Below are 14,705 nucleotides of genomic sequence, written 5' to 3' on the forward strand. Positions count from 1 at the left end.
GGATTACAGGTTCGACCCATAGGAAACATCTATTTTGGGAGAAGCAAAACAGACTCAAACTGAGTCACATCTTGACTTCAGGCAAGTTCAGGCTCAACACAAATGTTGACCTCTCTGGTTCAGTCACTGGTAAGCAGGAAAGGGTGATGTCACAATGAACCCTTCCTGTAACTACAAATCACAAGGAGAACTTTGACTCTGCATCATGTGTGTGAAGGCTGCCTGATCTACATGCAGCCCAAAACATCAGTAAGGGAGAAGAAAGCTGAGCTCCCCATACAAATGTTATATGCATGGGATGTTTTGTATCAAGCTCGTGAGCAAGAATGCGGAGGAAGAAATCGGTCCAATAGAAACCCTAAGGATCTGTTGCCCAAATGCTCTCAGTTAAATTTGATTGGCAGATATCAGCAACATTCTCGCTCATCAAAACCTCAGGACTACAAAATGTCTACATGGAGTACTACTGAATGAACTCTGCTTCTATTTTTTCTCTGTGAGGAAAATATATAAATATGCATACACACGTACATATATACAGGGTGAGTCCTTTAAGAGATGCCCTGTGGATACAGAGTACACATGTTCCACGGGGCCTCTTTTAAAAGACTCCCCCTGTATAACCAATTATCAGCAGTGCACATATGGATTTTTTCTGCATATAAGCATGTTTGGAAGCCACAACTGGCCATGGCGTCATCAAACATGAATGCACAGCTAAACTCTTAACAATGATTCACATGTGTTTCCCATGTAATTTTTTTTGCGATGGGCAAAAAGTATCCCTCAAACACACCCCTGGTGCTAATAAGGAAAAGGAGGCTGGATTCCCCACTCTGAGCAGCTTCATGCAAGTGAAAAAGGGTGTCGTGAGCAGACCTCAGAGACTGTTTTATTGGAATGATTTCCTGTACACTGCAGCACAAGGGTTCCTAGATAGATCTGGGGCTTCCAGGGGCCAATGTTCAACCTGAGCCTTTTGAAGCAGCCCACTGCCAGTTTGGCCTCGCAGCAAGCAGCACCCTCAGGCCCAGCCCCAAAAGCTCCGAGGGCAATGCCCACTTCTAGACCATCCCCTTTTGCTTCCAAATCCAAGGCATCGACTTAAGGAAATGTAAACATCATTCTCGTTTCATATGCTCTCTTGCAGCCTCCTAAATTCGCATTCGGGTTTAGATTGGGTTTCACTGTCCTAGGAAATGACAAGGTTTGAATGTGGATAGTTTGGTGGAAGGAATGAGGAATTTGTTTTCCTTGGAGAACACAAATGTTATTGTACTGGAGGCTTGCTCTCCCAACTTACCAGGCGGCTAGATCTCCATTTCTCTCTGCCATTTCTAACTCATAAAGCTAAGAAGTCCCCAAGCACAGCAAAACCTGGGCTACCAGCCTTTGCCCTCCTCTATAATGGCTGGTTTCAAAAGTAAAGCCATTCCTCTTGAGAAAGAGAGTCCCCCACCGCATCACATATATTTTGGCAGCTGCGTTAACAACTTGGCTCCCGAGATGAACCCACTGCATGCTTCAGGGAGTTTCCATAGATAAAACTACAGGCCGGAAGCTACCATGGTCAACCACTACAGTGCCTCCCAATGCAGAGTGACTGCATCATAGCATATAGCTTATGAAGGGTGGGAGCAGCTGGGTTTTGTTTCCCCTTCTGGCATCCAAGGCAACAGTCAGGTAGAGTCAATGAGACAGGATGAGTGGGAGGGAAACCTATCTTCCCCCCTGCATGCCTCCAAGCTCAGTAATGTCTAAGATTAAAAAAGCCAACACTGGTTGGTGATTCCTTGACAGTCACTGTGATCAGGTTAGCTGTCACGTCTGTGACAAAGACGTGCTCGATGAGGCTGCGAGTGGGCTTCCAGTCCTGGTTAGTCTGGACGGAGACAGACATGTTCTGGCCTGCTCCGGGGAAAGAAGAAGAATCTCTGTCTGAATCCGAGCTCGTCTCCTCTTCTCCGGTGCTCATCTCAGAGAGGGCCGAAGCCTTGTGGTTCTCTGCTGCGGGGCACCCCTCCTGGGCACACGGAGGCTTGCCGCTTTTGGCGGCTGCATCCCTCTCGCCCACAGCTGCTCGTTGCGCCGGCTTCTCACTTTTGCGAGGGTCTGCGCCTGCCAACGCTGCCCCTGCGTTTGAGCCGCTGCCAGGCCCGGCACTGCCCTTGCCCACCCCTGTGCTCACAGCAAGGCTGCCGCCGGTGCCCTTGGCCACAGTCCCACAAGCATGGCGGGAAAGGTTGCCTGTGGAATTCATCCCATTTTTCACACTCTGCAGATTTAAAGCTTGGAGGTTGAGCTCTTGGTTGGAAGCTGGGTGGTTGTTGGCTGAGCCGGCGGGGGGCTTGCTGCCATTGTGCAAGTTCTGGGCGCCAGCACCGTACCCTGTTTTCTGCTCCCCCAACGCGCTGCTGCTGCTGCTGCCAGGCCTCTTTGTCACCTTGGAGCCTTGCACGGTCAACTCCAGATCCCCGCCGGCTTTCTGGTTTTTCAGTTTTAAATCGAGCCCCAGGCCACTCTTGCAGGACATGGCTGACTTGAGTGTCAGTCTCCCCACGGCAGAGGCATCTGCGGAGTTCTGGTTCTGTGACATCCTGCTCATATAATGTACGATGGAGCTCTGCCAGCTAATGCCGCAGTTGGGGCTCCCCGACGAGGTGCTTTTCACAATACTGGAGAGGTTGTCAGTGGAGGAAGCCCCGGAACAAAACCCACCAAATGCACCTTGGGCTTCCTTCATGTGGGATTTAAGCATGGCAATGCCAGAACTCTGAGCATTGTGTTGCGACTGCATCTTGCTCATTAGTTTGGGAGCTCCTCCCCCGCCTCCCATCTCCTTTTGGTTTGTTTTCAGCACCTTTGTCAGGTTGACAGTCCTCTTCGCTGCCTTCTGCTCCGGAGGCAGAGGCTTCCGCCCACGCTTCTTCCTAATAGGGTCCTTATTCTCAGGTTTGGCAACCAGGATCTGAGCTTTCTTTTGAGGCACTGGGTGGCTCTCTCTGCTCCGCTGACCTCTTTTTGTCTCAAGGTCACTTTCATCCTCTTCATCGGAGGAGGAAGATGAGGAGGAGCTTGAGGAAGAAGAGCTGCTGGATTTGCTTTTTGCAGGCACCTCCGGTTCCTTTAAAAACAAAGTAACACACACATGCAAAGAGTAGGAGCGACATTAACATGTTCTGCTTCTTCAGTACAGTGGTACCTCGGGTTAAGTACTTAATTCATTCTGGAGGTCCGTTCTTAACCTGAAACTGTTCTTAACCTGAAGCAACACTTTAGCTAATGGGGCCTCCCGCTGCCGCCATGCAATTTCTGTTCTCATCCTGAAGCAAAGTTCTTAACCCGAGGTACTATTTCTGGGTTAGTGGAGTCTGTAACCTGAAGTGTATGTAACCCGAGGTACCACTGTAATACTGTCAGTGAAGGTTTTTGAAGGGCCGCTGCATGGAAAGTCCATCAAAGCAGAGAGATCTACTTTATTGCAAAACATTTTAAAAGCCCTAGTAACTTCCTGTTATTACAAAAAAACCCCATCTGGTTCTCTCTTGTGGCATGCCGATACTTAAGACCATGCAGCCTTACATAAAACTTTTAAGTAAGATTCTAATAATAACAATATGCTACCTGGACAACTATTTAATTTTCAGAACTCAGAAACTATTTCCACTTTCCCTGGCTTCAAAAAGGAAATGTTTCTGGATACAGGCATTATTTAGTTTCCTGATTGCCCATGGAGACTCCAGGGGACCGGGCACACACAACCAGCTGTGGGATAAAGCCACAGAGGGCACAAGACACACTTTCTAACAGAGGCACGTGAATTATGTCTTTATGCAAGCAAGCATGTGTCCTCTCCCCACCCCACCCCCCACAGTCTGCTGCACTAAACATCCATTTCTAGCTTCCTCCCAGAAATCACCATTACTTACAACGTTCTTCCTGGGTCTGCCTCTAGGTCGTTTGCCCCTCTTCCGATTTTGCACCTCCTTCTCATGCTCCCTGAAAAGACAACAAAATGACAGTGCAGTTCTCAAAGACTCTCTTCTCGCAGAAGATTCCATGGGTGAATAAAGACCATGGGTTTACCATTTTGAGAAATGTAGGAAAGTATGTCCGTTTTTCAAATAAATGCCAGCATTTGACAATGCAGATGACCCTGGCTGGTTCTGTATTATTCCATGGCTGGTGTTTTGCCATCCCTAGCTTATTGACCTGCTTCGTTACTAAGCAGTAAAAGACATTTGCCCTACCCACCCCTCTGTACATTACTGCTATTTGCTACTTTTCCCTGGTTATATGTGTGCAGAAGTAGATGATATATTTTGTTTTTGTTATCTCAAAAGTTTAATGGCACTGTTCCAAAGAGATCAAAAACACATTTTTTCCTTCTCTCTGGAGTTGCTCTCTTAGGAAAAAATTCTGATGTTTTACAAATAAGACTGATTCTTTTTAAGTTTTGAGATGGTCTATTGTGCAAGCAATTTAATATTATCCATTTGCATTCTGTACACATGAATTTTTAGTAGTTTGTGCATTTATGCACAACACACACACATGTAAACATGACTATGGTTTCAGAGATATTAGTTTTTCATTGAAGAGAAATACGTAAATGCCAAAGCACAAGTATTTTTTAAAAATGCATTAAACTTGCATGTACTGTACTTCTTTCTTTTGTAGTACACAAGCAACACTAGAAATGGAAATCTGAACATGAAAACTGAAGGTGACAAAGCAGCAGGGAAAATAAGCTGTCCTTAAAAGAGATGACTCACACAAAACTCTATAGTTGGAGAAATATTTCCCCACTAATCACTAGCAACTGATTATTAATACCAATGACTATCCAACCAGAGGAAATGTGGGGAAGCATTGCCATAAGAACACAAGACAAGCCTGCTATTTTGTAAAGCTCTCCCGCCCTGCATACACATGAGAATGTGGTAGAACCTGATGATATACCATATATTTACATTAATACAGCTGAACCACCATGGAGTGGAAACTTTACATGGCAAGTAATTTGTTTGTATTTAGCTTACATCACGTATTATCTACTACATCAAGTGTATGTTATTTCCTTTCACATATGTGGTCTTCGTATATCTCCAAACATTTGGGTTTTTGGTTCTATTCCACCAACAGAGCAACACAATAGTTGTAATAAACCGAGATCAGAGATAAGCCACTACTATACTGATGGAATAGTCAACATATCCAATGTGTACCCAGACCAAGAATGAATAAACACACACCTAGAAAACAATAAATAAAAAGCAGCAAGAAAAATGGCAAGTATGCCTAGAGTAGCCCTGGAAAAAACACCGCAGCCCACCCAATCAGGGATTGTGCTGATGCCTACATGCTGCACACACACAGAGACAATGGACTCACAACAGGGACACCACCATCCTGAGTCACCACACACAAGAAAACGCAAGGCAATGCAACTTTGCCCCCAAATCCATCAGCTTCAGCGGCTCAGTCTGTAGCACATGGCTGTGGGCTCCTCACAACCATTGTTTTGGAGCACAATAAACAAAGCAGAGGGAAGAGAACTTGCACAAGATCTTGCAGGGATCTTGGCATAGCTGCCACGGAACTTACAAGGAAGAATGCACCTGCCCGGAGCAAGTCATTTCAACAACCCTACAGAGCAGCCTTCCTAAACCAGTTGCCCTCCAGATGTTCTGGACTACAAGTCCCATCAGCCTCATCTAGCAGGGCTGTCTGTCTGGGACGTGGAAGTCCAGCCACGGTGGAGGGCACTAGGTTGAGGAAGGCTGCTACGAAGGAACAGCTGTGTGCAGCTTAGTCACCGCTGTTGGTCATGAGTTGGGCCTCCCTTCTGGTTTATGCAGAACATGGTCCACACCGGTTTTGTGAAAACAGCTTGTAGGGAACGAGGGGAGATGCAGACTGAGAGAAACAAGCAATGGGTAGCATTTGCAGCACATAGTTCCTATTACTGGATGCACAGTAGTGAGTGGTGCCACCCAGATGCTCTTCCAATGCTCATGCTCAATGTGACCGGTGTGGGGAAGGGAGGCGAGAGACTGCATTGATGGAGTATATTACCTCCTTCCCCCAAACCAGGAGTTGTAGCGGAACACTGTGCACACAGTGGCTGTTTGCCATGCTTCCTGCAACCAGGCTATGACCTTCCCTGCTCAAGATCAAAAACGACTTAAGCACCTTGTCTGTGGTAGCAATGGTTGGAGTGGGATGCCTGGCCTCTGACAAGAGAGGGCATGCCTTCATTTTAAAAGGCGAGTGTCTCCCCTTTGTGTAGGAGACACCTCTCCCTATTCTGGTAGTGGGGGGACAGCAATGTGTTAGAGCAAGATAGTTCAGCCAATACACAGCACGGCGTTCATTCTAGCAAAGGGGTAGTGGGACAGAGAGAAGGGAAACAGTTGTAGCAACTACACATTACAGCACATACTCCTGCTTCCTTTGTTTACCTGTGTGGGGTTTTCTGTCCAGGTACAAGCAGCCATGGGAGTGGAGTTGTGTGTTTGGCCGACCAGGTACTTGCTTGCTCTATCCTGTGACACTCAATGTGCTCAACTTCCTGTGTGTGTTTTGAGACCAGGCTGCTCTGTGAAAAGTGCTTCATTTATGCACAGAGTGCCCTTTCCTCACAGCTTCCCATTGCCAGAGTCGCCTCTTCTGAACAATGCCCATGGAGCCAGAGAAGTTATATTCATCCTGTGTTGGATTTTTATTATCTGAGGGAGGTGCACTGTGATTGGACAGTAACATATACATCATACCCTATGGCTATTTTTATTTTATTCCCCATTTAAATCAACAGAAGGAGAAATTATCTGCACCAGTTTTAACACTTGTGTAATGTCATTCTGCAAGTGGGGGTGTAGCTATGGATGAAAGAGATATAGAATCTGTCCCCCATGACTCCCCCATCCTATTTCGGCTGCTCCATCTGTTCCTTTTGCTGACGGAATGGCTGTGCTGTGCTGGGAGGTATAGAAAGGGCTTCTGACAAATCTTAAAGCCCCTTAAGCCAGTGTTAACTCTAGCACAGGATTGCACCCTCAGTGACCAATGCACTACTATTAGTGGTACCTCGGGGTTAAGTACTTAATTCGTTCCAGAGGTCCGTACTTAACCTGAAACTGTTCTTAACCTGAAGCACCACTTTAGCTAAGGGGCCTCCTGCTGTTGCCGTGCCGCCAGAGCATGATTTCTGTTCTCATCCTGAAGCAAAGTTCTTAACCTGAAGCACTATTTCTGGGTTAGCGTAGTCTGTAACCTGAAGCGTATATAATCCGAGGTACCACTGTATTTCTTTTAGCTGTTTCATTTCAGTTTCTAGCAAACTCACACCCACACATTCTCCACCCCAAATTATATCTTCTGGTCACAAAAATCGTACAAAGTGGGGTGAATCAGAGTTCTTAGGTCAAGATTATTCCTTTCAACAGAGACCAGATACCCACAAGGAAGGTACAAGGAAGGCACACCACCAACACCCTTACGGTTGAAAGCACATTGTCCCTGAACACAAAGATTCAATTTCAAGTTATTTTACTGCTAGTACCCACCTTCTGTGAACCTACCTACTTGGAAAAAAAAAACTATTCAGGGCAGAGACCACCACAAGGCAACAAATTCAATGAAAGCCCTCCCCTTTCACAGTTGCAGCCTATCAGCTTCATGATTTCCGTTTTAAGAACGAATCATCTTTGACATTCATTATTTCCGTGCTACTCATGACATTCAAACCTCTATCATGCCCTTATCTTAGTAATATTGATTCAGATGATTAAACAGTGGGGGTGAATAGTCTTCAAGAGAATAGCTCAAATCTACAGATCATTTTAGTTATTACCCACCCTGCCCCTGTTACTTTCTCCAGTTGTGCATTGGGGGTGAAACAAGAACTCCTCTCATTTTTACTAAATGCAACCAGAGAGGCTCCATGGATACTACTTGCATGGGTAGGATGAACAGGTGAAAAAGAGAAACAGGCACCAGCACCTTGATCAGTTATGGTGAAAAAAGAAATTTCAGCAGGTGTTGCTAGAACAGGGTAGGGGACCAGGAGAGCTGCTTAGCCTCAAGCCACAGACATATATATATTTAAGGATGCATGTGGAACCGGAGCCACTACAGCTGCTGGGACTCAGCATATGTACTCTGAAAGCTGCTCAAGCTACCAAACAGAGCTGCAAATATTTCTGTGGCTAGAGGTGGTTGGCTAGTCAAAACTGTTTGTTGTTACTGCAGAGTGAAGGAGGGCAAATACTATGTTAGGTCCCCGACTCCCACTACCAAAGACTAAGGCAGAAACCATGCAGCAGCTACGTGAATTTCCTCACCATTTGCCCCGATGGTTAAGACAGTCTGCCCTAATATAAAGACCTTGGACTTAAGCCTGTCCAAATGAATAAACAAAGTTTGCCTTCTGTTCTGTTACCCAATCACTCATGTATGGAGAATTCCTTCAGGAACTCTTTGCAGTCTGCTTCAGATTTGACTATCGTAAGTTTTAGGCATTCTTAATTCTACAACTACAAACCGAAAACCCAAGAACAACACAGAACACCTCAAGTTGGAGACTTTTGAGCAAGGTAAGGGGGTTACAATATTTTCTTAACAGTTAGTAGAAATTGTTTCCAGTATTTTGTCAGACATCTTTTCTAATTTTAGGTTGGGATTAATTTAATTGTAATTATTAATTATTATTATTTGCTATCCTATAAAACAAACAGAAAAAAGTGGCTACTATAAGGCATTTGGAAGGAGAGTGCCAGCAATTTGAGACTGCACTACTACTGCCAAAAGGTAACCTATTTTGCTTCTAAAGTTTCTCTTCTGTGAGTTTGGACATACAATGCGTCCCACTAGCAGCAGACTGGAGCTGAAACATACAAATACTTTACAAGCCATCAAGTTTAAGGACTTTTTTTTGCATGGCGCTGCCCTCTCATGCTACTTACATATGTGTGTTGTTTACGCAGCACAGCAAGTGGGAGAGAGACTTTCAAATGAAGCCTACATTGTAGCCTAATACATGCAGGACAGAAGCAGGAAAAGCAAGCTACAGATTTAAGCATTGTTTGCAAACATCCCTCCCACAACAAGACGTGACTTTTTGAGTCTACCGAGACCACTAAACACACCAGGGCATTAAAACACTTTATATTTAGGTACCAAGGAAAGGCTGTCTTGAGTACTGCAATTTAGGGGGAACAATGAATACACAATGGTCTACTCTGTATTCTGTTTCCATAATCCCAGCTGGGCAGCCTAGAGGAACCCTCCTTCCCTCCCTCCCTGCCTCTCAGTTTGTGGCTTACTCACTTCTTCTGAAAGGCCAGGAGCAGCCTGGGATCAAGAATATTCTCTTCGGGTTCCCAGCTGTTATGCCTGGAAAAAAGTAACCAGTCACAGTAAACACAACCTTCTTTTTATAAAACAGGTAGTTAATAGCAGGCAAATGTCTACTGTTTTTTTTATTTTTTAACTTTTGAGATAGAGCATGCCCATTTTATCAAAGATACCACACCCTAGAGTCTAGAAGTACCGTTTCATTACAATAACCCTCAGAAATGCTACAGCCCTAGCCATACACAACCATCACACTGGCAGATTTAAAACTGAACGTGGCTATGCTCTTAGAGTGAATTGAAAAAATAATTGATTGGGAAGGTGAGAATTTTTTTTTTTTTGAACTGTGGGTCGTTAAGTGGGGTGAGAATTTAGCAGCACATGACAGGGTAGCTTCAATTTCCATAATGGAAAGGAGAGGAGAGCAGAAAAAAGGAGTATTGGCTTGGCAAAGGGGAAACCTCAGGTGGATTATGAATAACTTGAGAACACACACACATGTATGTGCTAAGGGAGTAAAATGAGAAGTCAAGCAAGAAAAGGATGAAAGCAAACGGGGGTGGGGCGGGGGGAAGCCTGGTTTGCAGGCGCAGCTGGCAGGAGGAGTAAACAGAGATGGTTGCCTCTTAGGTTGACAACCCCTCTCCCCAGCCTATGAAGTGGGGGGGGGGGAGGGAGAACACACCACATGCATCAGTTGATATCTCAGGTTTCAGAAGAGAATCCATAGACAACATGGGAAACAGTTGCAGCTTCTCTGCTGGAGCCTGGGGAATCCTAACAGCTCCCTCAGATCCTCTCCTCCGGTTCCAACCCCCCCCCCCTTACAAAAAGGGGTAGTGAAGGCGACCCATGGCATCTGGCCGTGGATTAATTTGGCAGAGTTAACACAGGGAGAGAAGAAGTGAACAAAATCAAGGAGGTGCTGGAGACAGAGAGAAGCTAAGGCACCAATTATGGGTAAACAAAAGAAAGTCCAGCAGGAGGAAACGATGCCCTCCCACCCACCTCCCCGATTGTGGGGTAGGAAAGCTGGAGCCTCGCAGGGGGGAAACAACAAAAAACTAAAGTAACTTCCAAGCGTCTGGAAGCGCCGACCCGGGGGTGGTGTGGGGCAAGCGCCTCGGAGCCCCGCTTCTTCCTCTCGCTCTCTGCGCCCCCCTCCCCGCCTTGTTCCCCCCCCCGCCCCAAACTCAGGGGTCGCCTGGGCCCAGCATCTCCCCGCGCTCAAGCCCCGCCCCTGGACCCCCTTCAGCTCAACGGCTGGCTGGCGCTCAGCTGCTGCCTTCATTGTCCGGACTCACTTGGAAGACCAGCCTCTCCACTTCACCAAATACTCCAGCTTGCCCTGCGGAGGAGAGAGAGAAAGGAAGAAAAGAAGGCGCGGGTTAGAGCCGGAGGCGACGCTGAGGAGGCGGCTGCTGCTGCTCCCCGCCGGCTTGCCCGCTCCCTCGCCCGCCCGCCCGCCCGCCTGCCCACCTTGCGGAGCCGCTTGCTGAGGATGCACTCGGCGGCGAAGACCTGCTCTCCCACGCTGCTCAGCTCCTCCATGGCGCCGGCTGGCTGGGCTCGGGCTGCCGCCTGCTTCTCCCCCTCCGCTGCTTTGCTCGTAGCGGAGCCAGCGTTGTGCCGAGTACAACAAGGCGAGGGAGGCCCCGGGAGCGCGCGCTGCTGCTGCTGCTTCTCCGCCGTCCTCCCTCGACTAGCAGGGCACGCGCGCGCGCTTCCCTCCGCCGCCAGCGCCTCACTGCCCGCTCGCCTTGGCTCCTTGGCGCACACAATGCAACGCGCGCGCAGCGGGCTCCGCCTCCCCACGCCCAGCTCAGGGGCTCCCCAAATTCCCAGCGAGCCAATGAGGAGCGGGGAAGGCGGGGCCAAAGCTGCTTCTGGCGGAGGGAAGGAGCCAAGCGGCCGGCGCTATTGTCTCACGCGGCGTTTTCCTATCCCTCCTCTGGGGATCGGACAGTTGGGTGGCTGGTTCCTGGAGTTTAATCCTTGGGGGGAAAGAAGGCAAGCGCTTCGGACAGATTTTCTTTTTTTACTGCGCCGTCCCCGGCGGATGCGCTCAAGTCAGTCCTGAATAAGCGCCGGCGGCGAGGACTTCCAGGGAACTTTGTCTGAAGTTGGCCCTCGTTTTGGACCTGCGCCGCTGCGAGCAGAGCTTTCCTTGCCAGCACCTCGTCGTCTTCCAAAGGGGGCCGGAGTGGGGAGGCCGGCGTGTGAATCCCGAGGGCACCGCAGGGATCGGTTTGTAGGGGCGCCCCGGAAAGGGTCCCCATCGTGACAGCCCCCTTCCTCTTTGCACAAGTCAGCCGGACCGTATCGAATTGGAAGGACAGCTGGCACCCGCCGACAAATCGTCACATAAATGGGCTTACAATGGTTTTATTAACTGATGCATTAATAAATTTGTAAATACAAAGCAGCCCCCTCCTACCATTTTTTTTTAAAAAAAACAACACCTTCCGTATTTGGATTGAATATTTGAAAAACAGAGGTGGAAAAGGAGACCAAACTTTAGCTCGTTCGTATCCCTTAAATGGCGTTGTGAGGTGCAGTGCAATACTCAGAAGTAAGCCCCATTGAGTTCAGTTGGAGTTACCTCGGGGTAACTGCGCATAGGATTGCAGCTGAAGCAAGTGAGCTTCGAGGCAGAAGTTAGACCTCATTCCTGTGAGCTTTTGGGGTGATCTTACAACAATCTCTTAGGACATGTCATCCCCATTCTGCAGTATGGGAATAAAGATGCAGACTGTCCTTACAGGACTGTTGCAAAGATTATCAAGGTGATGTCAGTGAAGCTGTTGGAACATCCTAACAAGCAGCACTATACAAATGGGAATGGTGCTATTGTGTCAGGAGGACACTTGAAAGTAATGTGATATTTAGTCCCTTCGTTTTAACACAGAAGGATCCCCCTCCTCTATATTCTGTGTCAGTTCATTATGGCGTTTGCCTCATAAGCAAATAGACATTTACACAACCCGAGTTTTAGTAATATTTATCCCTAATTTATCCCCAGAGTGGCTGGGGAAACCCAGCCAGATGGGCGGGGTATAAATAAAATAAAAATAATAATTAAAAAAATTACCAAACACAACAACTCTACAGAACAGATTTCCCTTCCGTGAGGCACCATAGCCCTGCAGTGCCTTGATTTGAGATGTTGATTGCTCGGAAAGTAATGCTAGAAAAAGGCAAAATTTCAGCCACAGGAGAGAGGAGAAATGGAAGGGAAGGTCCACAGGAAGGAGTAACTAGATCTTTTGTAAATAACTATATGCTGTCTGACTGCAAAGAAAATACTCTTCCTGACAAGTGCCCTTTTTGAGCACTTGAGGAGACCTCACGTAATCTTTACTCTGTGCTTTTTGGGGGGGGGGCAGGGAGAGAGCATCCCAGCCCAGAGAAAACTGGAGGTGGCAAAGAACCTCATCCCTCTGAAGCTCAGAAATAGGAAGGAAGGTTGGGGAGAGAAGAGGCCATGTCTCTGGATGAATTAAGCAGACAACTGCTTTGGGCAATGCATAATGAGCAGCTTCAAAGGAAATATATATTCTGCCACTTCCTGAGAAGTGGGGTGGGGGTGGGAATCATGATCAAGTCCTTCAGTGGCCTGGTCCTGCCTTCCCGTTGCCCTCATTAAGTGAATTTTAGCTGGAGCTGAATTCACGGCAGGCAGATCTGACTATTACTATTAGACGTGAGATTAAGTGGAACTCCCATGTGCGGAGACAATTTAACATTGGAGCTGAATGCTGGGGACAAAAGAGCAGGAGAAGGCTATTGCCCCGTACCTTGCTTTGTAACTTCATAGAGGCATCTTGTTGCCATCTTGGGGTATTTGCCAAGTGAGCACAAGGGCAGGGCCTTCTCTGTGGTGGTGCTGTGGTTCTGCAACATCACCCCAATTATTTGTGCATTTCAGTTATTTATCTCTCTTCTTGCAAGTAGCATTAACACCACCAACGTATTGTTACATCCATCCCAAGCCAGGGCTGTAGCTAAAGGGCAGCAGCAGTTTTGTGTGTGCTAGCTGAGGTGTCAGCCCCAGATGAAGCCTCCAGAGGGGTGCCACTGAGGCTCCCAGCTTGCGGGGAGGGGGGCAATCCTCCTTCCCCTTTCTCCCTGTCTGTCTTTGGAACTGTGTGTAAAAGAGAAATCCTGGAGAAGGCTGCTCTCCAAGCAAAGTTGAAAAGTGGAAGTTTTGCTGCTTTCTTCTTTTGTTTCCCTCAGCATCTCAGAGATCAATTAAAAGTGATAAAGAGATCAGAACACCACCTCCTGCCCTTTATGGAAACAGAAGCACTTTGGAGTATTGCTTGCTTATGTGTTCTCTCTCTCTCTGTGTTTGGATCTAAAGGACAACATGCATGTTTATACCATGTGAATACATAAAGAGATATAAAAACCACAGACTTGGAGGGGACCCAAATGTATCATCCAAATCACACCCCGCCCCCCGTCTTATAACTCTTTAAAATGTCATCAGGATCTTTCCCATCGGGCAGCTGGTGGTAGAATGGCCCAGGGTGGGAACAGAGAGGATACTCCAGGTGCAACATGCTCCGGGGTCTTCCTTGCCTGCCTCCATCTCTCTACTGAGAACCTTCCCACAGAGGAGTTGATGTTAACCACTGTTGGAGACTTGATGCTGGATTAAATGGACCTTGCCTGATTTTCTCATTCTAGATGAACCTGGCCTAATTTTTTCCTCAGGGAAATATGAGTAGTTCCATCTTCGAAAATTCTAAAGGAACAACTTTAAAGTATTTTCATTTCAGCCTGCTTTTAATTACGGTAATTGTTGTTTGCTTTCATTAAATTCTAAGAGGGGCGTAACGTAGTTTTAGGTGGATGATTATTAGGTTGGCTTAATAATAATAATAATAATAATAATAATAATAATAATAATAATAATAAAATTTATTATTTATACCCTGCCTATCTGGATGGGTTTCCCCAGCCGCTCTAGGCAGCTCCCAACAGAACACTAAAAACACGATAAAAGATCAAACATTAAAAACTTCCCTAAACAGGGCTGCTTTCAGATGTCTTTCCTAAACAGGGCTGCTTTCACGGCTGCTTTCAGATGTCAAAAGTCAGATAGGTGTTCATTTCCTTGACATCTGATGGTAGGGCGTTCCACAAGGCGGGTGCCACTACCGAGAAGGCCCTCTGCCTGGTTCATTAGTATTGATCTATTTTATGAAATTTTGTCCATTTGAAGAGAGGATATGGTGCCCTAAAACCATGTATATAAAACCAGGCCATATGAACAGACGCTTAAGGATTATGTAAATAAAGGACTGCAAAATAAAAGTTCGTGACTTGCAATTCAGATGAAT

General features: G+C 46.9%; 1 protein-coding gene across 1 annotated transcript; it reads right to left on the reverse strand.

Moving 5' to 3' along the window:
• Positions 1–222: 222 nt before the first annotated feature.
• CBX2 (chromobox 2) lies at positions 223–11,109 on the reverse strand. Its single transcript, XM_081899812.1, has 5 exons — positions 10,837–11,109; positions 10,662–10,705; positions 9,331–9,396; positions 3,930–3,999; positions 223–3,124 (listed from the first exon to the last, which is right to left on the reverse strand). Exons 1-5 carry the CDS (start codon positions 10,906–10,908, stop codon positions 1,748–1,750), a joined length of 1,629 nt encoding a protein of 542 aa, XP_081755938.1. The 5' UTR covers positions 10,909–11,109; the 3' UTR covers positions 223–1,747.
• Between the last annotated feature and the right edge of the window lie 3,596 nt (positions 11,110–14,705).

This window comes from Podarcis melisellensis (genome assembly GCF_964234715.1).
Source record: "Podarcis melisellensis genome assembly, chromosome: 2".
Taxonomy (NCBI): Eukaryota; Metazoa; Chordata; class Lepidosauria; order Squamata; family Lacertidae; genus Podarcis; species Podarcis melisellensis.